This window comes from Vombatus ursinus, unplaced genomic scaffold (genome assembly GCF_900497805.2).
Source record: "Vombatus ursinus unplaced genomic scaffold, bare-nosed wombat genome assembly UNPS02006874.1, whole genome shotgun sequence".
Classification (NCBI taxonomy): domain Eukaryota; kingdom Metazoa; phylum Chordata; class Mammalia; order Diprotodontia; family Vombatidae; genus Vombatus; species Vombatus ursinus.
Window position 1 is genome coordinate 10712070 of NW_020946652.1, and position 25090 is coordinate 10737159.

The following is a 25090-nucleotide window of genomic DNA, read 5'->3' on the forward strand; positions in this document are numbered from 1 at the left end:
TCTCTCTCTGCCTCTCTGTATCTCTCTCCCTGCCCCTCCTCTCTGTCTCTGTCTCTCTCCTACCCCTTTCTTCTCTGTCTTTCTTGTTCCTCTCTCCCGCTATCTCTCTCTTTCTCTCTGTCTGTCTCTCTCTGTATCTCTGTCTGTCTCTTTCTGTCTCTCTCCCCTCCACCCCAGTCTCAGTCTTCCTCCCAGCCACATTTGCTGGTTGACAGAAATGCCAAATGACAGTTCTGAAGGACAGCCGCTCAGTAGCTATGCCCCGGGTGTGGGGCACACTCCTTTTCTGAGGGAGCCTTCTTTTTCTGTCCACAAGGAAAGCTGGAAGTGCCTGTAGCTGTTTCCCTCACCCCACAGAAAGGAAGGGAAGCATTTATTTCTACTTCTGCTTTCCAAGCAAGCCCCTTGGAGCCCAAGCCAGCCTCTGGGCAGGTCTGTGGTGGGTTACTGTTTCTGGGACAGGGTCTGAATTCCTAACACTCTGCGTGCTCTCTGGCCTTCATGAACACCCTCCAGGCCTGCCCCAGGAGTCTAAGAGATAGGAGGCATTGTAAGGGGAAAATCCAAAAAGGTCTGTTCTCTGGAAGGGACCTTGGCTGGTTGTGGGGAAGGGGAGCAGGAGGAGGAAGAGGAGGAAGAGAGGAAGAGGAGGAGAAGGGGGAGGAAGAGGAGGAAGAGAGGAAGAGGAGGAGAAGGGGGAAGAAGAGGAGGAAGGTGCTGCTTGCTCGCCTGCTTTTGTCCCACAGCTGGATTCCTGTCCCCAGAATGCCTCCCACATTAAAGCTTCCCCTGCCCCCGCCAGTGGCCAGCCTGGACTCTAACCACCTTTCCACAAGATGCCCTTTTAAGGCTACATCTCTTGGCCTCCAGGCCCAGCCAGAAATGCTGCTGTTTTCCATGGCTCAACTAGTGTGCGAGGTCTTGGAGTATTCATGCTACCATATCTGTGGAGTGAGGACAAGCTTGCTATATTCTCAGATAGGGCAGAAAGATGGCCTTGAATGCCCCTGGAAATGTCCAGATGCTGTCCTGCTCCACCATCTCATTGAAACACGCTGGTCTGACTGGCCAAAGGCAGAGGCCCAGTCTGGGAGGGTGCTAGCCACTGCTGGTCTCAGCCCACACCACTGAGGGGGCTCTGTCCATCCCATGAGCTGAGCAAGGGCTACCCAGGATGCCTCACTGGTGCCATGTGAGTGGCTGGTCCTCCTTGGCAGCAGAGAGAGGGTGCGGTAGGCATACTTACTGTGCCAAAAGCAGATGGCACCCCGTCTGTCCCTCTCCGACGCCGGATCGTCAGCCGGGTATCCAAGGCCACAACAACACCATGTCCCACCTTGTCTGTCGGCTTAGATTAGACTGTTTTGAAAAACACCGGATTTTGTGTAAAGAGTTGAAGAACCCTCCTGAGGTTTGTTTCCAGGAGACACTGAGCATCTTTGAGCACAAATATCAATGACTGGGAAGGTTCCATGCTGCCCACAGGGCAGTGTAGATCTCACCCCAGGCCTTCCCTGGGACCACTTGGAGACTCGGTCCATCCCCATGGGCCAGATGTCCAGGCTTTCAAAGCAGCAGCAGGAGGAGGGGCCCAGAGGAGGCCAGGGCTCAGGTGGGCTCAGAAACGGCCTAGATGGGGAGGGGGAGGGGATGGGATTCATGTACAGGGCTTCCGATTTAACTTTTAAAATCTTAATTATTCTACAGTCTCAGTGGATTACTCTTGTCACTTAGGGTGAACTTGCAGCCTGTGGGGGAAATGAAAAATAACAAAGGCACAGTAAAGGAATCCAGCCAACAGCTGTGGCCTAAGTCTGCAGGCTCTACTGTGGACAAGCCAGAGGCTAGTGGAGCAGAACCACTGGGGAGCACCACCATGGAATGCAGCCTGACCAGCTCGGACAGCTTTGTTCTGACCCTTAGGGTTATGGGCAGTTTGTCCCCAACCTAACACAGGGGCAGAGTGATCCCAGTTATGGGAGGTGTGGGTACCCAGAGGGGAGACAAGGCAAAGGTCAACATATGGTCAGTCACCAGGCATTGATTAAGCACCTACTACGTGCCAGGCACTGGGCTAGAAGCCAAGGATACAAAAAAAGGTGAAAAACGGTCCCTGACCTCCAGGAGCTCCAGGTCCAACACAGGGAGAAATCACAAGATGGGCCCCAATCAGACAGGAGAAATTGGAGGGTGGCAGCAGAGGGTGACTCTGGCATGAAGGGTGATCTCAGAAGGCTTCCTGGAGAAGGTAAGATTTGGGCTGGAACGTGAGGGAAGCAAGGGAGGCAGAAGGTGGAGATGTCAAAGTGACAAGGTGAGGCAAAGGAGTAAGCTGCCACAGCCCGCCCGGGGTGCAGACCCCTCCATCTCAGCCTACTGGTCCCCTTCCTTCCTCAGCAGGAATCGTAATAGTGCTCATTCATAGGGAACCCACTATGTGCCAGGCACTTACATTGGATCCTCACAACATGCCTATTATTAACCCCCACTTCATAGGTGGGGAAACAGAGGCAGACTGAGGTGCAGTGACTGACCCAGGCTCTCCCCTCTCTACTCCATCCTCCATTCTGCTGCCAAAGTGGTCTTCCTAATTAATGCAGAGGCCTGGCTAGGACATTGCTCTGCTCAATCAGCTACACTGGCTGGGATGTTACCCCTCTGTTGGGCATATCAAGGCTCCCACAGCCTGGGTTCAAGCTATCTCTCCAGCCTCCCCTTGGCAGTCTTTTCACCCCGGGCTAACTGGCCATTGTCCACCCCTGTCAGTCCAGGTCTCATCTCGCTGCCTTTGCAGTGACTGGACCCCATGCCTAGAGTTCACTTCCACATCCCACCCCCTCTTGGAATGCCTCCCCTCTTCCATGAAGCCTTCCCTGGACCCCTCAGCTCCCAGTGCCCCCTCCCCCATGTTACCTTGCATTTACCATGTTTATACTTTGTGTGATGGGGGTGGGGGGGGGAAATCCCATCTCAGGAGTCTGCAAGTGCCTTGAGAGGAGGGGACTGGTTCTGATATACCCAGGCCCAATTGCCGATTGGGCGGCAAGGCTCAACCAGTCACCCAGCATTGATTTAATGCCAGTCTGTGCCAGGCACTATGGGAGGGTCTGGGGATACAAAGAAAATCAAAGGGTGGGCACAGAGCTGTGTCTGGAGGCAGGAAAACCTGAGTTCCAATCTAGGCTTAGACACTTACTAGCTAACTTCTGCCTTGGTTTTCTTAAACTGTAAAATGGGGCTAATAGTAGTATCCAACTCCCAGGGGTGTTGTGAAGATCAGATAGAATGTGCAGAAAGTGCCTGGCACATAGTCAGTGCTTTATGACATCTGGTTATGACTGTTATTCCAGTCCATACTGTCCAGGAGCTCATGAGGGAGACAACATGCCATGCAGTAGGAGTCAAGGACAGTGAAAGCGGGAAGTCCTCTCAGAGGGGCAGGGGAGGGAGCGGGGAGGGCGGGAGAGAAGCGGGGAACCGACAGCGCGAACTTTCCCGGTACTGAGGCGCAGGGCCGGGAAGGCGCGGCTGGGAGGGTCGAAGGCTGGCGCAGAAAGAAGCGCTAGAAGCCTGGAAGGCCTGGTGGAGAGTCGTCGATGCCAGCATCTTTTTGTGGTCGGTCCTGGGGTGATAGGAAGCCCCTGGAGTTTGCTCAGTGCGTGTGTCTAGGGCGTGCATGACCTGGTGAGACGCGCCCTTTAGGAAGATCTGCTTGGCGGCTGAATCTCCATTCAGCTGGACTGGGGTGGGGAGAGACTTGAGGCAGGGGTGGTGGGGGAGGGTAGTGGAGACCCGGTGAGTAAAGAGAGGGGGATGGGCAGGGGACACGTCCTGGAGCAAAAAGGACCAGAATCATGAATTGACGGAAGTGGGAGGCTTGTGAAGAGCCGAACCACTGATGGCCGTGGCCTTGGAAAGTAGTAGTGAAGGTGGGAAGAGGAAGAAACACAGCGATGTGAGTGTTGGCTGTGCCAGGTCTGAAAGTGGAGCAAGGTCTTCAGGCCGACACGCCCGAGAGGCACTTGGTGACTCCGGACTGCAGCTCAGGAGAGAGCCCCAGGCCCACTGTAGACCAGGCGTGATGAGGGAAGCCACGGGACAAACAGAATCGAGGGAGAAGAGAGAGAACCCACGAGTCCGAGCATCGTAGGACTCCACCGTTTAGTGGAAAGGTCAGGATGAAGATCCAGCTAAGAAGACCGAGAAGGAGTGGTCAGCGAGGTAGGAGGAGGACCGTGAGAGAAGCCGGTATCCGGGAGAGGCTGCAGCGGGGCCTGGACGGGTAAGGACTGGAAAAAGGTCGTTAGGTTTGGTGATTGAGAGATCACTGGAGACTGGGTGTGCCTCGATCATATCCTAGGGCAACTAGGTGGTGAAGTGGGTGGATCGCTGGGCCTGGAGTCAGGAAGACTCGTCTTCCTGAGTTCAAATCAGGCCTCAGACACTTACTAACCGTGTGACCCTGGGCAAGTCACTTAACCCTGCTTCCCTCAGTTCCTCATCTATAAAATGAGCTAGAGAAGGCAATGGCAAACCACTCCAGTGTCTTTCTAAGAAAACCCGAAATGGGCTCAGGAAGAGTCATACACAACTGAAAATGAGCTTAGCAGAGAATGTTAGGTATAGCTAGATGGCGCAGTGGACAGAGCACTGGCCCTGGAGTCAGGAGGATCTGAGCTCAAATCCAGCCTCAGACACTTGACACTAGCTGTGTTACTCTGGGTAAGTCACTTAACCCCAACTCCTTAAGGGGGGAAAAAAAAGAGAAATTAGCCTGCTCAGGCTGGTGAGACCAGCGTCCTCCATCACTGAATTCACTGAATCCTGTGTCCAGGACCTTATTGTCTCAGGCTCCTCTAAGTGAAGTCCAAACAAGCCATTGAGCCTTGTTAAGAGAACGATCGCTGCTAAGTAATGCTATTACTTAGAGTCAGAGGCCAGGTCGCAGGGGGACCCCAAGTTCTGGGCGCTTTGCGTGACCTGCCGGCAGGCTTGCCTCCATTCGGAGCTGGCTGCGAGGTCTCCCGGCTCCTCTCTAGCGCAGGGCTCGCCCGGAGGACAGCCAGGTTGCAGCAAGATGGGCCAAGCCCACGCAGTGGTCGCCGCCTAGGCGACTCGACTGTCACTGGGGCCCCCGACGGGCCAACTTTCTGAGCTGCCGCGGGCACCCAGGGAAGGAGGCGGGCGGCTGCTCCCAGCCTGAGGAACACCCTATTGCTTAGCTTTCTGTCACCCGAGAGAAGAAGACTTAATTTCTTTTCTCTCTGGGGTTTTCATTATCATTTAAATTTCATTTTCCATTAATTGATCGGGGATTAGTAAAGTCATTATGCAGAAATTAGACGGCACGCGGCTGCCTCGGAGGCGGGCGGCGCGGGATGAATAATGCATGCGGTCCAATTATGCCCGCGAGCTGGGCCGTTCCCTCCTGCCACAGAGGGGACTGCAGGCTGGGCTGGGCAGTGGGGCCCAGGGGAGCCCTGAAAGGGCGTTGCAAAACCTCCTTGGACTTCTGGCTAGTGGATCTGGAAATGCCCAAGGCTTGGCTTATGGGGGGTACGGGGATGGCAGAGGGAACCCGAGACAGAGGTCGATGCGGGCCCCGGGGCCTCGGGGAGGACGCCTTGGCCATGTTCCAGGCTCCAAGGAACCCCCCCCCCCCCCCCTCCCCCTCTCCCCCTCACTGAGCTGATCCAGCCCGAGGCGCAGGAGGCTCCCGTGGCCGCTGGGGGGCAGGAGCCTCCCACCTTCTCCAGTTCTAGGGACGCAGAGCGGAGTCTTGCCTAGCCCAGCCCTGCCTGAGGTGGGGGGTCCCCACAGGAATGCCTCTAACCTGTAACCCGTGGCCCTCTTTCATTGTCGGGGTCCCCCAGGTCCGCTAGCGCTCCTCTCTGCCTCTGGCTTCCCAAAGCACTGGCCTCCTCCCTGCAATGCCATCTCTCCAAATCCACATCAGCCTCATCTCTGCCTACCCCCGCCCCGGGCTCAGCACCCTTCTCCATCTCTCCTTTGGTCCCTCCTCCAGTGTCTCGCTGGCTTGCTCCTGGGCACATTAAGTCCCGGTCTCCGCCCCCCCTTGCCTGAAAGCCCCCCCCCCCCCCCCAGCGGGCCCGGCCAGGACTTTCATCTCGGGAAGTTTTATGGCGCTTTGTAAACGTGCAAAGTTTTTAATTAGACTCGTCCAGACCGTCTGGGGGCCCGGGGCGGCGCCAGCGCCAGCGAGTCTGGGGGGGGGAGGGGTGTGACCGTGTGTGTGTGTGTGTGTGTGTGTGTGTGCCCGGGTGGATGAGTGTGTCACACTATCTGTCACTGTGTGTGTGTGTGCCCCTCCGTGCGCGTGTGTGTGGCTGTGTACGTCGGAGCGCCAGTCCCCGGGCGCTCCCCGCTCCCCTCCTGTCTGCCCCACCGCCCCACCCCACCCCACCCCACCCTACCTCTACCAGCATCCCCACCTCTGTCTCCGCCCGCCCACAGCACAACCGGGCTCTCTACTCCTTTGAGGACAACGCCGACTATGTCTACGACGTCATGTGGTCCCCCGCGCACCCAGCGCTCTTCGCCTGCGTGGACGGCATGGGCCGCCTGGATCTGTGGGACCTCAACAGCGACACTGAGGTCAGAGCTGCCCCCAAGGCCCCACGGGATGGGGAGGGACACTGGTGGGGGAGGGGGAGCAGCACCCTCTCGTTCTCCTCTCTCCCTTGAGGCTACGGGGTACCCCTACACCCTACCCCAGGCCGGGCAGGCCGCCGGGGGCTTGCTGAAAGAACAGGAATTTGAGGCAGGGTTCTGGGAGGGGCTCGCCCCTCGACCAGGGCAGCCTGACCTCTGTAGGAGGCTCGGCTGCCTCCCTCTACCTCTCACCCCCTCCCACCAGCCTGTGCCTGGGCTGTCATAAGCCTTCGGGGTCAAGGGCAAAAGGCCTCTTTGCCCGGGTCCCGGGCTGAATCAGCTGCGATAACAGAGGGGACAGGTGAGAAGGGGAAAAGAGGAGGAGGAAGAGGAAGGGGAGGAAGAGGAGGAGGAGGAGGAGCAAAGGGGGTGGGGTGGATGGGGGTGGGGCCTTTGCAAAGAGGCCTTTGAAGTGCTGGGGCCAGGAAGGGCTCAGCGCTTTTAATTAGCCTTAAGCTCCCTCCAGCTGGGGGGCTAGTCGGAGTCGGGCCGGGCCGCCGGGCGGCCGTCGGCTCCCAAAGACGTGGCCCAAGGGGCCTTGGGGTTGGCTCCGCGGAAGGAGCCCCTCTGCCCTGCACGCCCCAGTCCTCCCTCGGCTGGTGGAGGGCTGCGCGATTGAACAATTTCAACGATTGTTAGAAAGCTGTTGCGGGGTGGGGGTGGGGGGGCGCAGAGATACAACTTCTCGAGAAGCCGCGCCCTCTCCCCTTCACTCTCTCTGGGCCAAGAGACAAGCCCAGGGCGCTCCGGGAGGGGCCTCTCGGTGTGTCTCCCCATCCCCAACCGCCTCCCTCCAGCCAAGCAGCCGCAGCAGCAGGCTGGGACGGAGGCCGCGGGACATTGCCCGTGCTCCCTCGCCACCCGGGGAGTTAAGGGCGCGCTGGCTGGAGCGCGGATGAGGATGGAGCAGTCACACGCACAGTCACACTCATGCACGCGGCCGACTCGGTGCCTTTCTGACCCCCGGCCGAGCTCTGGATCAGTCCAAGAACGAGATTCCGCTTCACGTCCCCGCCCGCCCCCCATGTGGTGTGCGCCCCACACCGGGCCTCCCGTGCCGCGGGGAGCCAGGCTGCTCCCGAGGTGTCCCGGCCACGTTCGCTCGCTTTCCACCGTCCCCTTTGTTCAGGGCACGGATTCTGCCTAAAATTCCAAGCCTGTTGTTTGGAATTAAATGCTCCCGGTCATTGCAAAGACGGCCCTGCGAAATTCTGGGCTTAAACAACGAAAAAAAGCGAGGGAAAAGGTTCTGCCCGCCCCCAGGCCCTCGGCCCTCTCCTTCCAGATGGAAAATCAGAATGGGTTAAAAACCGCCAGTTATGGGGAAGGATTTCGTTGTCAGAGAGCCTGGTGTTTGCTCCACTGCTCTCATTCCCGATAAAGTCAGGCCTGGAACAGTCACCCAAGGCCCCGGCCGGCAGCATGCTGGGGCTCCCCAAAATTTGCCCCTGGTCATGTGTAGACGCGTCAGCATGTAACACTTCCAATAGGTGCGATAGGATAAAAACAATCGTTCCAACTGGTGGGGATGACTTTGAGGCCGTTCCTGAAAGACTGGACAGAAGCAGATCCCCTCGCCCGTCTAGGGAGGGACGCACCTTGCAAACTGCAGGCTCAGTCATGTAAAGCAAGCTGAAGGGGCCTCTTCTTTCTTTTTAAAAAGAGTGGAGCATACCCACCCCGTGGCAGTTGCTTTATCCTTTTTTTTTTTTAGGAGAAATCCTTTTTACTGATGGCTTTCTTTTACATCATTTCTCCCAGTATCCCTCCCACTCCCCCTCACAGAGAGCTGCCCCAGATAACAAAATCTAAAAAAAAAAAAAAAAAAGAAAGAAAAAGAGAAAGAAAAGAAAAAACCAAATCCACAAAAAAACTTTCCCTTGGACCCCTGATATAACTTCTTTGGAATCCCGAGTTCCCGGTGCCTCATTCCCGAGGTAGGTGGATCCCCACACTGAGACGCCCAATGACTCGCCCGGTCCGCATCAGTCTGGGTCTCCCCACCACCCCAGGCTGCCTTTTTGGTGAATCATTGAGCCTTTCACAACAAGCACGGGCTAAGTCTCTTTGGTTTTAATTCACAGAATAACACAATTGCCCATGAGGCTCTACCCCGATGCAAGCTACTGGGTTCACTGGGTCCTAGGTCCTAGACTGGGCTGGAGTGAGCAAGTGGAGATCTCCCAGTCCCTGCTTTTTCCCATTCGCTTCAATATTTCTTTGCAAACACTGGCTTTCTGCTGGTATTTGGTGCTACAGTTGCTGTCGCTGCTGAAAAGATGACCCCGGGCAGTCCCTGGGCCTCCTGAAGGAAACTCAGTTTGGCTGGTCGGGGGCTGTGGGGTCTCCCTCCCAGCAGCCCCTGGCTGGAGCAGTCTGGACCCGAAACCTGCTAGCTAAAGCAAACTGGAGTTTTCCTCCCACCTGGGCAGCCATGAAAGCGTGGCCACTGGAATGTGGCCCTGGCACTGGGGACCACACTGGTGAGGAGATTCAGGGCACTCCTCTGGGTTTCCCTTGCCTCAGCTCTTCCCTACTCAAACGTGACTTGACATCACATGCAAATGGATTTCTTAGATGAATTCTGCTTTGACCTTAAATTTTCCGATAGCAACCTCAATCTGCTGTAATTTCTGAAACCCTGACTTCCCCTGGCTCACAAGCCATGCTGCTGTGCCCTCTGGAAGCATGCTTTGGTGGGGCTAGCTGTATAACTGGAAAATCGGGGTGTAGGTGTGTGGGTGCTCGATTCCATCTGTGAATATATGGATTCCTGTCCTTGGGTGTGTATGTATGTGTGTGCTTGTGTGTGTGTAGGAGTATGTGCGTGAATGGACAGGTCTGTATATATATGTACATAAATATGTATGTGTGTCTGTATGTGAGTATATATGTGTGAATGTGCTCATGTATATAATCATGTGCGTATGTGACTGTGAATTGACTGTGCATCTGTATTAATGTGCTCGTGTGTATTTGTGTGTGAGGATGTGTGTGAATGTGCCTGTGTGTATTGTATATTCATGTTTGTATGTGAGCATGCATGTGCTTGTGTGTGTGTGTGTGAGAGAGAGAGAGAGAGACAGAGAGAGACAGAGAGAGAAAGAGAGAGAGATTCCCTCCCTCCCCACCCAGGTCTCTCCTTGGGGCTTGGCAGCCTCGGAGTATGGAACTGAAGAACAATTTGCCAGCCCCCCCTCAGGTGGTGTTGATGTTGGGGAGGGGGAGGGGGGGTGCTCTTCTAGACTGACCCTGAAGGGCACATTCAGAGATCTGAACTTTATCTCCCTTCCTCGCCAGGTCCCAACGGCTAGTGTAGCCGTGGAGGGGGCCTCTGCCCTCAACCGTGTCCGCTGGGCCCACACTGGCAAGGAGGTGGCCGTGGGGGATTCCGAAGGCCGCATCTGGATCTACGATGTTGGAGAGGTAACCGTGTCTTTCCTCCCTCTACCCCAGGGCATAGTTCAGAGACAGGGTTCTCGCCTGTGAGGGACTGGTGCCAGGGGCAGGTGGTGCTGGCCCAGGAGGCAGCGGGGAGTGCACCTGCATCCGCTTCTGTGGGGATCTGGCCGCCTCCTGGGCAGGGCACGAGGTCTCCCCTGGAAGGCCACGGCTTAATGGCTCCGCGCAGCTGTCACTGGGCCTCACAGCCATCTCCCTGCGGAAGGTTCCTGACCTCCCACCAGGGACAGGCTTGGAGGCATGAGGTCTAATTGGGGAGTTTGATGCCGGCTCCTGTGAAGACAAACTTTTAATGGGGACGTTCTGCAGAAAATTGATTCTTTCTCTTCCGTCAGATGCACCAGTTCCACGTGATTCCCTGTGGCTCTTGCCTGTGCTCATAGGCTTCTTGTCCTTCTAAATGGAGGTACCAAGGGGCATGTCTGTCTAAGGCTACTGGCATTGGTGGTCCTGACAATGGGGTCACCCAGAAAGAAGCCGGGGGGGGTGTTTCTTAGAGGAAAGCTGGACAAAAGCAGGATCGTCACCTGGGCATGATGGGAATGAAGACAAAGGAACTGTTTCCAGTGTGGAAAAGAGGCCTAGCTCTGAAAAGCTTATGGAGAAGGGAGAAGGGAGTCTCATGGTATCTGCCCAAAGTGTGCTGGGTCAGTGGGGTCACAGAGGCATTGTTGGGTGGCCCCTGTGGCCTTAGAAGAAGGGGAGCCTGGGGCCCAGCCCAGTCCGATGGGCTCTCCCTTGGGCTCCCGGGCCTTGGTTGTGCCAGGGTGAAGCTGGGCAGCTGTCCCACAGATCACCTGAGCAGCATGTGTAGGGCCTATGCCCGCCCCATGGGAGCAAGAGATCTGTTTGAATTGGTGAGGGAGAGGGACAGTGGAAGACTCTGTGTGAGCCATCTTGTGATCCCCAAGCTCTTCGCTGACTTGGAGAAAGATGGCGCCCTAGGAGTAGGAAATGCTTCTGCTGGCGACTGTGGCTGCCCAGCAGGGCTCTGCACTTGGTCGTCCAGGAGACCGGGAAAGGTTTTTGAGTTTGGTGAATGATTCAATTTATAGAAATCTGCTCTGACAGAAAAGGCCACCCTCCCTCCCTCCACCCCACCCCGTCAGTAAGAAGTCAGTGGTATTTAAAAACTAGTCCCTCTGCAAACTGGACCCCCAGCTCATCTTCTGGTGTGGGCGGCAGGGACAGGTTTTTGCCTTCTTGTGAAGGAATAAATGGTCCAAGGCCATTTACCCTCGTTTGACTTTCATGGTGGCTGTTTGAAACTGCACCTCTGCCTAACAAGTGTCCTGTACTGGGGTGAGGTGGGGGCCACAAGTCCTGTCTGTGGCACAGGTAGGCTTTGGAGGGTGCATATCCCCAAGGATAGGAGGAAGGAAAAGCAGACTGCCCAGACTTTCTGATGGGGTTCTGTGGCCAGAGCTGGAAGAGGGTGAGTTGGAGTGGGGGTGCAAGCCAGGCCCACCCGCCATTGTCCTTTCTGAATTGCTGGGAGTGGTTCTGCTCAGGTTTCTGCCGTGATATTGGCAGGCCAGGCTGGGTTTTATTTTCATATCATTCATCTTACTTTTCTAAGTGATATTACAGTCTCTAAAAATGTCGGCAACCACTGGCTGGTTTCATCTATTGTCTGCTGTCTAGACAGGCTACAGAGAAATATCTGCCACACAATAGGCCAAACAATTAGCTCCCCCCCCCCCCATACACATACACACAACCCAGAATTTACTGTGATTTTCCAAGCTTGCTTTCCTGGTCTGGAAGCCCCCTCCCCCGAATCAGGACAGACCCGTCATTGAACAGAGTCCTCATCCAAAGAAGCACAGCACTCTGGAAGGCCTATACAGAGTCCTAGGTAAAGGGGGCCTGCAGGTGTGACTCAGGAAACTGCTTCCTGGGTTGTCTGGGGCCCTCTGGCTTCTTTCTTTCATTCTGTGAAATGGCCTTCTCTCTCTTCTTTGTTCACCACCAGGCCCTGGCCCGAATCTCCCAAGGCTCTCTGAAAAAATCCTAGGTCCTAGTAGAGCAATGGTGGGCCCAGGGATCCCTACAACTGCCTGACTCTGTGTACACGTGGGGGTGAGGGCGGTGGCGGCACCATGGCTAGGATGATCATATTAGGGCAGAGAAGACAGAGTAGGATCATCACCCCCCAGCCCCACCGCCCCAAGCAGGCTGACCTGCTGTGGTGGGGCCCCCTTGGAAGGAAGGGGACTCCTGGGCTAAGTCTATTTCAGTGGGTTTGTGATAGATCTAATAATTAGCCCAGTCAATTCAGGAAAAAAGACAGGACTGAATGGCCAGGTCAGAGGGCTGGAAGGGCTCTGTGGTCTGATCTGGTCTGGCTTTTTGGCAGTGGAGATCCCAAAGCAGCCTCTGCAGATGGAGGAGGGTGGGTGTGCGGGGCTCATTTCTGGGGTCTATACGTTACATTAGGCTCCCTCCGGGCGAAGGTGGGGAAGAGTGACCACACTCTTTGTTTGTGGGACACAACGTTATCAGCTGGCCTCAGGTAAGCATTTGACGGCTTTCCCAGTGCCCACCATTTGGGGTTCTCTCAGGGAAAAAAGCCCAGAATTATCTGATTGGGGACACCCTGAAGGCTTGCTGAGAACAGCACAGAGTTAGAGCGGTGATATGGAACTGTTGAGCTTGGCCACTGGTACCTTGTAATTTTGCTTGCCAGAGAACAATATAATTTGTGGAAAATCTCCCCCCTCGGGACCAGGGTGAAGAGAGGCAGGATTTCTCCTGCTTTCTGACCATTTCTAAGACCCAGATGGGCCACTCCAGATGGTACTTCTGATCCACCCCCCAGGTGAGGAGAGGCCCACCCCAGGCGGTCCCACCGAGGGCCCTGAGTCCAAAGGGACTTGTAGACGCTGGGCTGGTTCTGATCCGGCCTCCTTGATCATGAGTTTGGATAGATTAACCCATGAGCTCCCTCCTGAGCCCAGCTGATCTAGCTCAGGCCTTGACTTCGATGTCAGTCCTATACAAGGCAAGTATTCTCAGGCAGGCCACACAGTCGGAGGGGTCTTCACCACAGGCTTCTCTGTGGAGCTTCAGACCCTTGGCCCCGTGTCTCTTCACGAGGTAGCCTGGCCCTGTCTTCCCCGGGCAGGTGCTTGGCTCTAGTCACTGGACTGGAAGGACTGTGAATTCAATTCAGGGGAGTAGTGGGGGGCTGGGTGGGCACCTCTGCCCATGCTCGCTGTTTTTCCTTCCTTCACTAGTCTCAGGGGTTGCACGGGGTTTGTGAGAGTTGGTCTTTTAGGTCAGGTCTGTGTGGGATTTTTCCCTTCTAAAATATGGAATATAATGCTTGTTTCAGAGTGCTATGACCTCATGCAGTTAACCAGTTCATGAGGGAGCTAACAAGCCACAATTCACTATAAATAAAGCCAATCTTGCCGGGCAGACCGAGGCCAGGATGACGGTGGGACGGCAGTGACGCTTGTTTGCTACAGATAGGTTTTTCAACCCTGTGCAATCACATTTGCAAGAAAGCCTTGCCAGCCCCTGCTTCTTTGGGGATGAGCAGGGCCTACGGGGCTGTGTCCAGGGCCTGGTGGTTCCCGGTCAGCCCTCCCTCGGCCTTCACCACTCCTTGGCTACCTTGGGCAGAGGGGGGCCGGCAGGGCAGGCGGGCCATGAACACTGTGGACACATATTCCTGCTGTCTGCTGCAGGGTGAAAAGGCAGATCATCACCCTGCCCCACCCCCCGGGACGGGCTGGCTGTTCCTTGTGTAGCTGACTGCTTCTAGCACCAGCGTTGTCATCAAAAAGGCCATTTTTACCGTAGTCTAATGATAGCATTCTACCACTAGTTTAATATAAACTAAAATGGGAGAAATATAATGGGGACCCCAAGCTAGATTGGGATGAGTGTAGCTTATGATTACCCAAGCTTCGTTTGCTGAATATTCTATTCACTGACTACTTAGGAAAATGGGCATCTCCGTGGGGTTTTTTTTTTTCCTTCTAATCGCATATTTGCTATGAGTGTTCAGAACCCGGATAATATCAGCTCCAGCTGGAGATCTGTTCATGATTCATTTATGTGGGGCACAAGCATTTGGGAAGAAGATTTCTAGGAAAAGGAAAAATGCTTATGTTTTTAGGGGATAAAGGATTCTTGCTAGAATACTGCTTTAAAAATGTTTGCTCAAAAATATTTCAAAGAGCCATGTGAAAAATTAGGATTAAAATATCTTTGAAATTCCAAAAGGGAAACAGGGTGACCATTCACTTTTAAGAAGTGACTAAAAAAATAAAAGTGACTAAATTGCTTTGGCCCAGATGGAAGGGCCCCAGGCAAGTGAGCGGCAGGGACCCCACTTGGTAGGAGGACTCCCGGTTCCAGATCGGGCTCCTGGAGCAGGTGAGAAGCCCCAGGCAGGCTCTGTGCCCGGGTCCCTTCTTCCGTGAGCAGCCACCAGTTCCTGCTCTGGGCTCACAAATCATTACGTGAGTTTTTTGTTTCTTTCCACTGAAAATGGGCTTTTAAGGTAAACTAAATAGAGTTCTTTAATGAAAAAAATACCCTGGTTTGAAATCAGTCAATTTAATTCCTGTGTTTTATGAAGGGCATTACCCGAGGCTTATTACTTGGGCGATAAAATCTCAAAGCTCCAGGAGTCTTGGTGGGGGGGGTGCCCGGCACTCAGCCCCGAGTGGGCCGCCATTATCACTGGAGCCTCGGGTGTTTCTCATTAGCTTCGGCGGCCCGGACTCACGTTGCTGGGGATTCGGTCAGGCCTTTGGACAAGTATCGGTTTATTTTTCAGTGGATAAACAACGTTATCTTGTTAGCCGAGGCCAGACATTTCCTCTGATTTTACCAAGAAAAGAGAGAGATTTATGCCTTCTGTGTTGAGTGATGCTAAACATCTGGCTGAAAACGGGAAACCCGTGCAAAGTCTGGGTGTTGCTGAACTTGGAGGCATTTGACACCGTTCATGTAAAGTGTCAGGATCTCTGGTAGAAATGTTCCATTTTCCTCCAGACTGGGGGTCTGGGAGAACCACAGATGGCCCATGTGAGTGTTCACATAAGCACATGTATGTACCTATTTACACATGCTAATGTCTAATGTTCATAATTTTGAAATAAATCACCTGAAATGATCTGCTGAATACATTCACAGTACAACTCATGAGAAGCTGTGAATAGTGAAAATAATTTATTTCAGCAAAATGAATGGATTAGAATTTTTTTCTCCCAGAAAAGGTATTTTAAAATAGATAGTAAATTCTTATTTGCGTTATTCTTAATCTGTTAGCATTTTGGTGATTACCCACTTACAATAATTGATTGGACTAATTATTGCATAAATAATATGTCAATTTAGATATAATTTTATAGTTTGCTTGTGAGAGCTAATGAAAACAGACCTATAGGGATAATGTGGGCTTTTGAGTCAGTTTTTCTTTTTTCCATATTGATTGAAAAACATTCCTGACTTGCGCATCATCCAGGGTAGCTGGTTAAGTAGGGGAAGAAACCCTCTCTCTAATGTTGTTCAATCCAAGGTGACGGTGTGAAGTAATTTGCAAGATTCCCCAGCATCCATGTGTCCTCAGGGGCAGGGGGAGCTCTCGGATACCCCAGGCTAGGGTCAGGAACCTCGTTTGGGCTCTTCTGGGCTTTGTCTTATCCTGTGCCTCCCTGCCTGTTTTACTTTGGGCTCTATTGTTTCAGTTTGGAGTGAGTCCTTGATTAGAGTGGGATCTAGGTTTCCTTTAGGAAATACAGAGTTGTTAGATTTTTGTCTTAGAAAATGGTAGCTTAGTTTGAAGCCTAAAACCTTCGAGGGTCAGAAGACTGCCCAGAGCCCGAGAGTATCATCAACAGAGCATGTTTGCCAGTTGGATCCAAAAGTTGAATTTTATTTGATTCTTAAATGTTGACATGGTGTCAGGGGTCTCCATCACATGTGAGTGTGCGTCTGCCTAAACTGTGTACCTTGGACTTTGGAAGAGGACCGCGTAAATGGACACCGGCCACCTTGTTTCCAGTCTGGGACCAGGGGCAGCAGAAGTTTGCACTGGGAGGAAGCCCAGGTCTCCCTTTGTCTTTCACGGCATCTGAATGACATTCGAATGGGGGTGAGTTCAGGGGAATTCTTAGTTAAAAAGGGATTTTTTTTTTTAAGAAAGTCCTGAGTTACAGAATAATGTTAGAGCTCACGCCCAACAGCCTCGGCCTGAGAACCAGAGAGATGAAAGGTGACCCCAGGCCTTCCCACTCTTTCCTAAAGGCTAACCAGGGAGAGGCCCACAAAAGCTTCCTGTGGCTATGGGAGGCTGGGAGGTGAGAGGGCAGGTCTGGACCTGTTGAGACAGGAGGGATGGGGGAGCCTCACCAGGGATGCCTCCTCACTACTCTGGACTCCATCTTGGCCAGCAAAGTGAGAGTGCTGCAGGCATTCTAAAGGAACTGCCTTCTCCTGGTCGATGGTATATATTCATGGGAGATAGCAATGGGAGAGAACCATCAGCTTTTACAGATGAGGAAACTGTGTCAGAAAGTGGTAAAATGACTTAACTAAGGTCACACAGCTAGTACGAGTCTGACGTCAAATTTGAACTAGGGTCTTCCCAACTCCAGGTTCAAAGCCCTGCCCACCACGAGCTGCCTCTCAGTGACAGTGGTCAGGGTCACCCTCTAGAGATTCCCACTGGATACCTTGGAAACCTAAGCTGGCTGTTTCCACCAGTGAGAGGAGATGGATAATTGCGCCGGGGTTGTTTGACTTTGCTCAGTGATGGCTAGTGGAAGGAAGCCTGTGCGACAGGCTGAGGTTGCGGGCTGGTCCCCACCCTGCCTGCTGCCAGGCTTCAGGGCACCCAGAGCTCGGCCTCCAGCTGAACTCGAAGCAGGTCCACGCCGAGCTGGGGAGACATCCGCCCCCCACCACGAGAGCCCCCGCCACGCGGGGGCGGCGTATGGAGTCCGTTAGAAAACAGCTCCCTTCTGCCCAAACACGCCGTGGGAGGGAACGACATTCCTTTTATTACCTGGTAAATGTTTTCAAGGTGTTTAGCACACACATTTCCTTATTGGCGAAAACAGCATCCAGGCAGCGGTTGCTAGGAACCTGGTTGGAAGAAAGCCGAAAAGGAGCAGTGTGCCTCTGTGCTCGGCGGGTCGGCGGCTCTCGCTGCAGCCCCCCCCCCCCCCCCCCCACCCCCGCCTTTCCCTCCCCCCTCCCCCCGGCAGAGAAACACACCAGGAAGGGAAGCGCAAAATGTGTTTTCCCTTGTGAGGCACCCACCTTCTGGTGTTTCCATCCTTCCCTCTCCTCTGCAGGGAGTGCGGCTTGCCCCGAAGAATGGGAGAAAGCCGCAGCCTGCAGGGTGGTGCAAAGCTGGGCCTGGGAGCCTGCCCCGCCCCACCTTCCCCAGGCCACCCCCACCCCTTCATCTGGCTGGTGGCATCCTGTTGTCTCACACCCAGAGAGGGTAGGGTCAGAGTAGGCCCATCATGTGAAGAGACTTGAACTTGAGGGGAGCAAGGTTTTCATTTCTAGCTTGTCCAACTCTCTGGTATTTGGTGTCCAAGAGTACGAACAGCCCCATTCTTCCCAGGCATCCCCTGGCCCATCTTTCTCCATCCTGGCTGGCTCTGCTCTGGGAGAAGCTAATCTTTAACCATCCCACAGCCAAAGAAGCAGCAGCATCTTCTGTTCCATGGCCCAAGGATGGGATGTTCTCAGGGGGAGTCACTCAGCTGCCAAGGAGAGCCCCTCCAGAAAGAGAACCTGGCCTCTTCTGGGTGAGACTTCTTGGTAGCTGAGTGCTAAGGGCCGGAGCACTGGCTCAAACCTGTGGGAGTGGCACTTGGGCCCTTGACTTCTGGCCAAGGGCATCCCCATTGTTAACAGGGTGAGAGACCCCTGAGAGTAGCAGTAGGAGGCAGTGAGGGGGGAGGAGAGCGTGCTGAGGGGCATCTCCACTGATTGGATGACGTCCCAAGGCCTCTGGCTACTTTGTGTGTGGTTGCATGTGTGTGGCATGTATGTATGTATGTATAGTATGTGTGTGGCAGTGTGCATGTACATTGTGGTGGCATGCTGCGGAACATGTGTGTGGTATATATACATGTGTGTGTGTAGCATGTGTGTGATGGCATGTATGTATGTGTGTGTATGTTGGGGCAGGGAGGTGACCTTTTGACACCAACTTCCTTCTGAGCATGCGTGTGTATTTGAGCTCTGCGGGAACACCGCCTCCCTAACGGCTAAGACCGAATCACCAGCCTGATTTCCACCCTGGCCTTTGTTGGTGAGAAGTCTTTGCACGTTGATCTGACAGACAAACAGACACCGAGCTAACACCGTGGTCACTCTTGGGACTTCCCTGGGCCTGCACGGGTAGGGTGTGGCAGCCTAGGTGGTGGGCTTGGTTCCCAAAATTGTCCCACAGCCGGATCATCATAAATCACTCTGTTACAGTGGGAAGGGGGGCAAAATGGCTAATAAATCATGCACACACATGCTTGTGGGCACAAAGGCTGAGCCACTTTAGTTTTGTCTCACAAGCCAGGAAGCCTTACTGAAAAGATACGAATGCTTTTCTCCTCTTAATAGGATTAAAAAAAAAGTTAACTCTTACTATATCAAGCACACCAAAGCCAAAAAAAAAGAAGCATATATATGTATATACATCTATTTGTATATGCATATTTACATACATATTTGTCTAAGGGGAGAGCAGTGTGCAGTAGTCAGTAAGGGCATGAGAAAGCCTCCAGACTGAGGAGGCTGCTGGAGGATCATCCTGTGGGAGGGTCATGCATTTATGCAGTGCATGGATGTGGACATGTGTATATACACATGTTCATGTGGACACGTTATACGGTGTCTACATGTATGCACAACACATTTGTATACATGTGTGGACGTGTTTGCGTGCATGTATGTGTTCGAGGATATGCGTGCCTATATGTGTGTACATGTACTGACATACAGAAAAACATATCTATTGATCTCTTACATTGGACCTTCTCAAAGAGGAGAGCTGTGTGCAATGAGTGTCACGGACACGAGAAAGTCTCCAAAGGGACCATAGGGAGGCCCTAGGGGGAGGGTCCTTCACAACAGGGGTTGGCATGATTTTCACCTCACGATTCTTATGACCTCCTCACCAGATGGAAAACTTGAGGATCCTTTGGGAAAGGCCTGGGGAAAGAAAGGTTGCTCCTAATTTTCATAGTGAAGACCCTCCTCCCATCGAGTGCTTTGTTTCCAGTTGTATGGAAAAACCCACCAGGAGCCACGCCCATTTCTGCAGAGCCTTTGAGAGCTGCTTACTAAAGACTCACCTTCAGTCCATCCCGAGTGTCTGCTCACAGACCTTCGGAGGCGCTATAGTCCTTCTAGGGTGAAATAAAACCCAAGCGTCAGCCCCCTTCCCAGACTCATGCCCCATGGCTTCCAGTCCAAATGGACTTCTGGCCAATCTGTAAGCTCGATACTGCTGCTCCGGTCCCTGGTCTCACCTGATGGGGCCAAGTCTCCACTGGCACCTGTTGGCATCCTTGTCTTCAAACTCAGCTCAGTCAGTCACGCGTCAGCAAATGTGTGAAGTCTTTGCTGAAGTGGCCTCCCCTTCTAGCCCTGCCTGGTTGGTGATCTTGTGCTAATCTGGGTACAGGAGGAATCTACCCAGGACCCTCTGGCCAAGAGACACAAAGCCCTGTCATGGCCTACCGTGTCCCAGCTGACCTCTGGGCCCCCTTCTAGCTCTGAATCTGTGATCCAATGAGGTTTCCAGAGGGGAATTCTATCGGAGAGAGGAATGAGGAAGCAAGGGAAGAAGGAGGAGGAGGGAGAGGAAGAAGAGGAGGGAGGCACCTCATTGTCACACATCTTCAGGCCTCATACCCAGCTCTCAATGCCAAGAGCTCTCTGACTGTTTCCTTACTTGCCTTGGGGATCCGCCATGTTTGTTCTGCGTTATGCAGAGTCACATCAAAGTCCTTCTGCTTAGCAGCGAGCTCAGAAGCAGTGTGCTCATGGAGCCGGCAGCTCTGCCTTGGCCTGGGCAGTGCGGCCTCTCCCTCGCCAGGCCAAGGCCCTCTCTCAGCTGTCCCCAAACACACCGGCAGCCATCTTTTTGTTGCCCTTCTCCCAAGCTTTAGAGGTTGGGAACTCATTTTGATCAGACTGTGGTGTGCTCTTCAATTTGTCCTGGCCCTTCCTGGCTGCATGTTCAGAGCCTGAAGCCTGGAGCTCCCGTCAAGGGCATGCAAGGTGTGAGAGAATCCAAGTGTCCTCGTGGGAGGAGATGTCCCTTTTGCCCTCCCTCCTTCTAGCCCTAGCTCTGTCAGACAATCTGCGTGAGCTTAGCATTCACTTCCCCTCTCTAGCCATGGTTTCCTAAGGTCTCTCCCAACTGTGACATTCTGTGACCTCACCTCTATAGACCTCGAAGAAGCAGAAGACATGAGAAGACAGCTGTTTGATGAGCCTGACCTCCCTCCTCCAGCAGGGCTCTCCCTCCCTCTGTGGCATGGGCCAGGCTCCAACATGGCACCAGGAATCCAACAGGCTGCTGCTTGAACTCACTCATGGGAATGGGGCGGGGGGGAGGTGGCACTGGCCGCCCCCTACTAATGTTTTTGCTGAGATGGAAATGTTTATTGTCATTAATGCAATGCCCCTCCAATCCTCCTGCAGCACTAAATTATTTGGAAAGCTGGAGATCAGGATAAGCGTTACTCAGACAAGGGTGACATAAGGCAGCTGGTGATACAAAGGTCCTGGAATCAGGAAGAGCTAGATTCGAATCCAATCTGTGTGACCCTGGACAAGTCAATTGACTTCTGTCTGCCTCAGTTTCCTCATCTGTAAAATGGACAGTACCCCAGAAAGAACACAGAGCCTGTCCTCTCCTCTGTAAGACAGTCCTCTCAGACAAACGACTGCATTCTTCTGGCCTCACACGTGGCTGTGAATTCACATTCACCGCCACGGTGAGACTTAGCTCCCAAATTGTTTTGCCCACAGTTTGCTCATGTCAGATTCTGAAAACATTTATCTCATCAGAGAAGGGTGGTAACAAATATTTTACAGATCAGAAGGCTGCTTGGTGTCTCTAGAAAGATCCACACTGAACCAGCGTGAGATTCAGGCTCCAATTCATTCTACTGTGGACTAGGGAGGGACAGAGGAGGGCTTGTTAAGAAAAAGAATGGGAGCAAAGCCCAGGATAGTGTCAGCCTCCCAGCATGGGTGGCTCCCAAGCGAGAAGCCCACAGGCACGCTCTGGGGCATGCTGGGAACTGAGGGCAGCCTCCTAGGAGGCTGTGGATGGCCCTGGATCTCCTACTGGGAAGATATCATGAGTCTCTCCTCATGTGCTTCTCCTCACCCACCCTCAAACTAGAAACTTAGATTGTCAGGAGTAAAATGTCACCAGTGGCAAAGGCTGCTTTAGACGGAACATTTTAAGTTTATCAAATTCACTTTTAAAAGCTAAACATGCTCCTTCTCCCTAGTGCAGGCAGTATTCAACCTGACATCCTTTGCACACCCATTCATACCTCACTTTAGCTTTGCCTCCCATCTCCACACTTTTGCACTCCTGCCTGGTCTCCATGTCAGGACAGGACTCTCCCTTCCTATCTCTGCCTCAGTGAATCAGATCACACCCCACCTTTGGCAGAAAACCTAGAGCCCTTCCTCCCAACTTACACTGCTTTCTATGCAGTTTTTTTTTTAATTCTTTCTATGTCCTTGCATCTTAGAACAATGCCTGAAACACAGTAAGTGCTTAATAAATGTTTGATTGATGGCTCCAACAGGGACTGCACACTGACCTTTCCTGGTCCTTTGTCTTCATGCAGAGTCATTTCTGTGCCTAATTTCAAATGAGTAGTGTTATGCTGGGGAACCTTAGGGGAGGGTAAAGTGGACCACCCTGCCCACTGTGAGTGCCGGTCTCACGGACCATGGCTGCTCTTGGAGAAGCTGGCAGGCTTGCCTGTCTGAGTCACTCTCTAGGTGTGGTGGGGGTGGGGGCTGGGGGCCTTGCCTGGGAAGCCCCAGACACTGAGCCTGCAAGTTCTGAGGAAGTTGTCAGAACGGAGCTTCAGTAGATGTGGGCTGGCTGTGCTCCCCTCCTCAGGCCTAGGTTTTAGATTTTAGTCGTTTGGGGGTAGACCTGCTTTTTCATAGAAATACGGTATCAGCCCTTTTCTCCATATGCTTTCTGTCAGCCCTTTTTTTCAACTACTCACTTCTGGGGCCTCATTTCCTGAGTGTAGTATTTTCCCAAATTGAAGAGAAAAATGCAGAATTGTGGAAAATGGGGCTAGCACTCAGTACAGAGAAATGGATGGGGGGGGGGGCTGCCATGTCATTCAATACCATAGTGAACTCGAACCAGGGTGAAGAGGGAGACTGTGCCTTGTTGCCATGACCCAGGTAAGTGTTTGGCCAAAGAAAAATTTTACATGCTGATCACAATTCCTGGTTGCTTGGTTGTTTTTTTGTTTTTGTTTTTGTTTGTTTGTTTGTTTTTTTAACCACTCCATGGTTACATTCTAAAATCCAAGTGCTTATGCTGTGCTGCCTAGCACCTCCAGAATCATCGTGGAGACGCAAATTTGCACTAGAATGTGGATGCTGCCGTGGGCTTTGCTGGAGTTTGCTCATGTCCAGCCTTCAGGAGCTGCTGGTGGCAAGAAAACGGACAATCTCATTCCTTGCCTGTTCAGAGAGCTCAAACTTGGGCCAGGGAATGAAAAGCTGGGGCTTTTCATAAAAGTGCTGACTTCTTTATAGAGACAAGGCTCAGACTGAGTTCGAGTTTGGCCAAGAGCACCTGTAGCCAAATCGCCTGGGATGAGCAGAGGGCAGGCTTCCATAGAAATGGCATTTAAGGCATCAGTCCAACTACTATTCCAGCCTGGTTCTCATTTTCAAATAATTCTCTTTTCTGTTCCAAACACTTGCATATCTTTAAGCAGTTCTTTTTTGGATTCCATCAAGGGAAATATCACCGTCCTTAAAACAGCCCACAAGAATTTACACGGGTAATTTGCATTCATCTCTCTCTGTCTGTCTCTTTCTGTCTCTCTCTCTCTCTCTCTCTTTGGAATTGTGCACAGAGGAAGCTGTTCTGATGCAGGTGATTTCTTATAAGCCCCTTTTTACTTCTGCCTCATCAATCAGCAGTCACCATAAGGGACTAAGGTGAGCTGACACAGCTCCTAGCGTTGTGGACCATGCTCAGAATCCTGGGTCCATGATTCAATAGGATGGAGTCTGGAGAGAGAAGGGCGGCTGTGGCCCCAGGTCCACTGCCAAGGTCAGGATCAGGTTGGTGGCCGAGGTCGGAAGCTAGCACTGGCCGTCAGCGACTTGGCATTCAGACCTGGGCAGCGTTCTCTAGAGTGACTCGAACCCTGTCCTACCACACCTTAGGGAAGGTGCACCTCATTCATTTGAACATACCCCCTCCGTGACACATGGACACGGACGGACGGATGGAAAAGCGACTGAGCTTTTGAAGAAAACGTTTGCTCCTTTCTCTCGGGAGCCCGAGGGCCGCTGGCCTCCTGGGGAGAGGCTCAGACTAGCCTGCGGGGGGGGGGTCCTGGTGGGGAAGGCATCTCACTTGCCCCTTTTCAAATTCCCACGTATCTTTTCCCCCAGCTTGCTGTTCCTCACAATGATGAATGGACCCGCTTTGCTCGGACACTCGTGGAGATCCGCGCCAACAGAGCCGACAGCGAGGAGGAAGGGGCCGCGGAACTGGCTGCCTAGAGACGAGCCGGCCGGCTGGCTCGCGGGCGCACGCCCATTCTCCCGCAGGGCTGGGCGTGTGCCTGTGGGGTGTCCCGTGTTCTGCGTGGATCTGGTGTTACCGTGACTTGCTTCGCGTGCCCCCTGCCCATCCCCGCTGCCCGTGAGCCCATACACAGCCGGCGCGTCCCTACACTTTGCATTTATGTCTCCCAGTAAAAAGCGGGGCGAGGGGAAACCAGACCTTCCTGGATTTCGTTGTTGCCTTTTAGCCACTTCGTCGCTGTGTGTAATAGCCAGGAGCCCTGGCCCAGCTGGCGCCCCGGAGGATCGCGTGCGGCTGAGGCGCTGCGCCCGCCGGGGGCTAGATCCCCGGGGACCCCTTAGGAATGTGCTTCCTGCCCCTCGCTGCTCCTTATTTATTGCGGGTGGGGTGTATGCGCGTGCGGACTCAGCGCCGCGTGGATCGTAGCCGCTGGGAGGCATCGAGATAAACGACCCTAAAGCATGGGCGTAATGAGCCCCCCGCCCGGTCTCCCTGCTCGGCAGCAGAGTGCCCCCAGCTCTGACTCCCTGTTACGGCGGGCCAGGTGCGCTGAAAACGCCCAGCGGAGCGAGGGGGTCTGGAGGGATCGGAGGAGGTGGAGGCCAATTATTCTCAAGTTCCTCACCCGTATTTCATGTCATTTGAGCTAGCAGAGCCTGGCAGAAGTTTGTGGTTCCTGAATGCGACCCCAGAAATGCCAATAAAATATTCAAAACCATTTCTGTGGCTCGAGTGTCATGTCACACCAGGCTGTCCACTGCTTCCGTCACCCACCAGTCACAGTGTGTCCAGAGACAGCCCCCAAAGGGGGCTCATCCATCCACTCCTGCCCTGCTTACTCTAGGGTGTCCAGTATTCCTCTGTCCACTATGCTGTGAGTTTCAGGCACCACCCTCCACCCCCATGCCCATGCCCAACCAAGGGGCTGCACTTGAGGACCCAGAGGGCCACATGTGGCCTCGAGGCCAAAGGTTCCCTACCCTTGAGTGTCTTCATGGTTATGGAGGATAGACAGGAGGGCCTAGGGGTTTCACAGTCAGGGAACTAGACCTTGTCACACATCCTCCATAAGTAGGAAAAGTTTGGTGTGCGGTTTCTTTTTTCCTCTCTCTCTCTCTCTCTCTCTCTCTCTCTCTCTCTCTCTCTCTC

The 25090-nt window shown here is 53.4% G+C and overlaps 1 protein-coding gene across 3 annotated transcripts in view; it reads left to right on the forward strand.

Annotated features, from left to right (window-relative positions):
* DYNC1I1 (dynein cytoplasmic 1 intermediate chain 1) overlaps positions 1–24659 on the forward strand; it is a 187890-nt gene extending 163231 nt beyond the window's left edge. For all 3 annotated transcript variants that reach the window (XM_027848896.1, XM_027848895.1, XM_027848897.1), the window contains 3 exons: positions 6475–6615; positions 9973–10098; positions 23806–24659. In XM_027848896.1, the coding sequence (XP_027704697.1) occupies positions 6475–6615; positions 9973–10098; positions 23806–23916 (378 nt within the window). In that variant the 3' untranslated portion in view covers positions 23917–24659. The remainder of the gene's footprint in view (positions 1–6474; positions 6616–9972; positions 10099–23805) is intronic.
* The last annotated feature ends 431 nt before the right edge of the window (positions 24660–25090 follow it).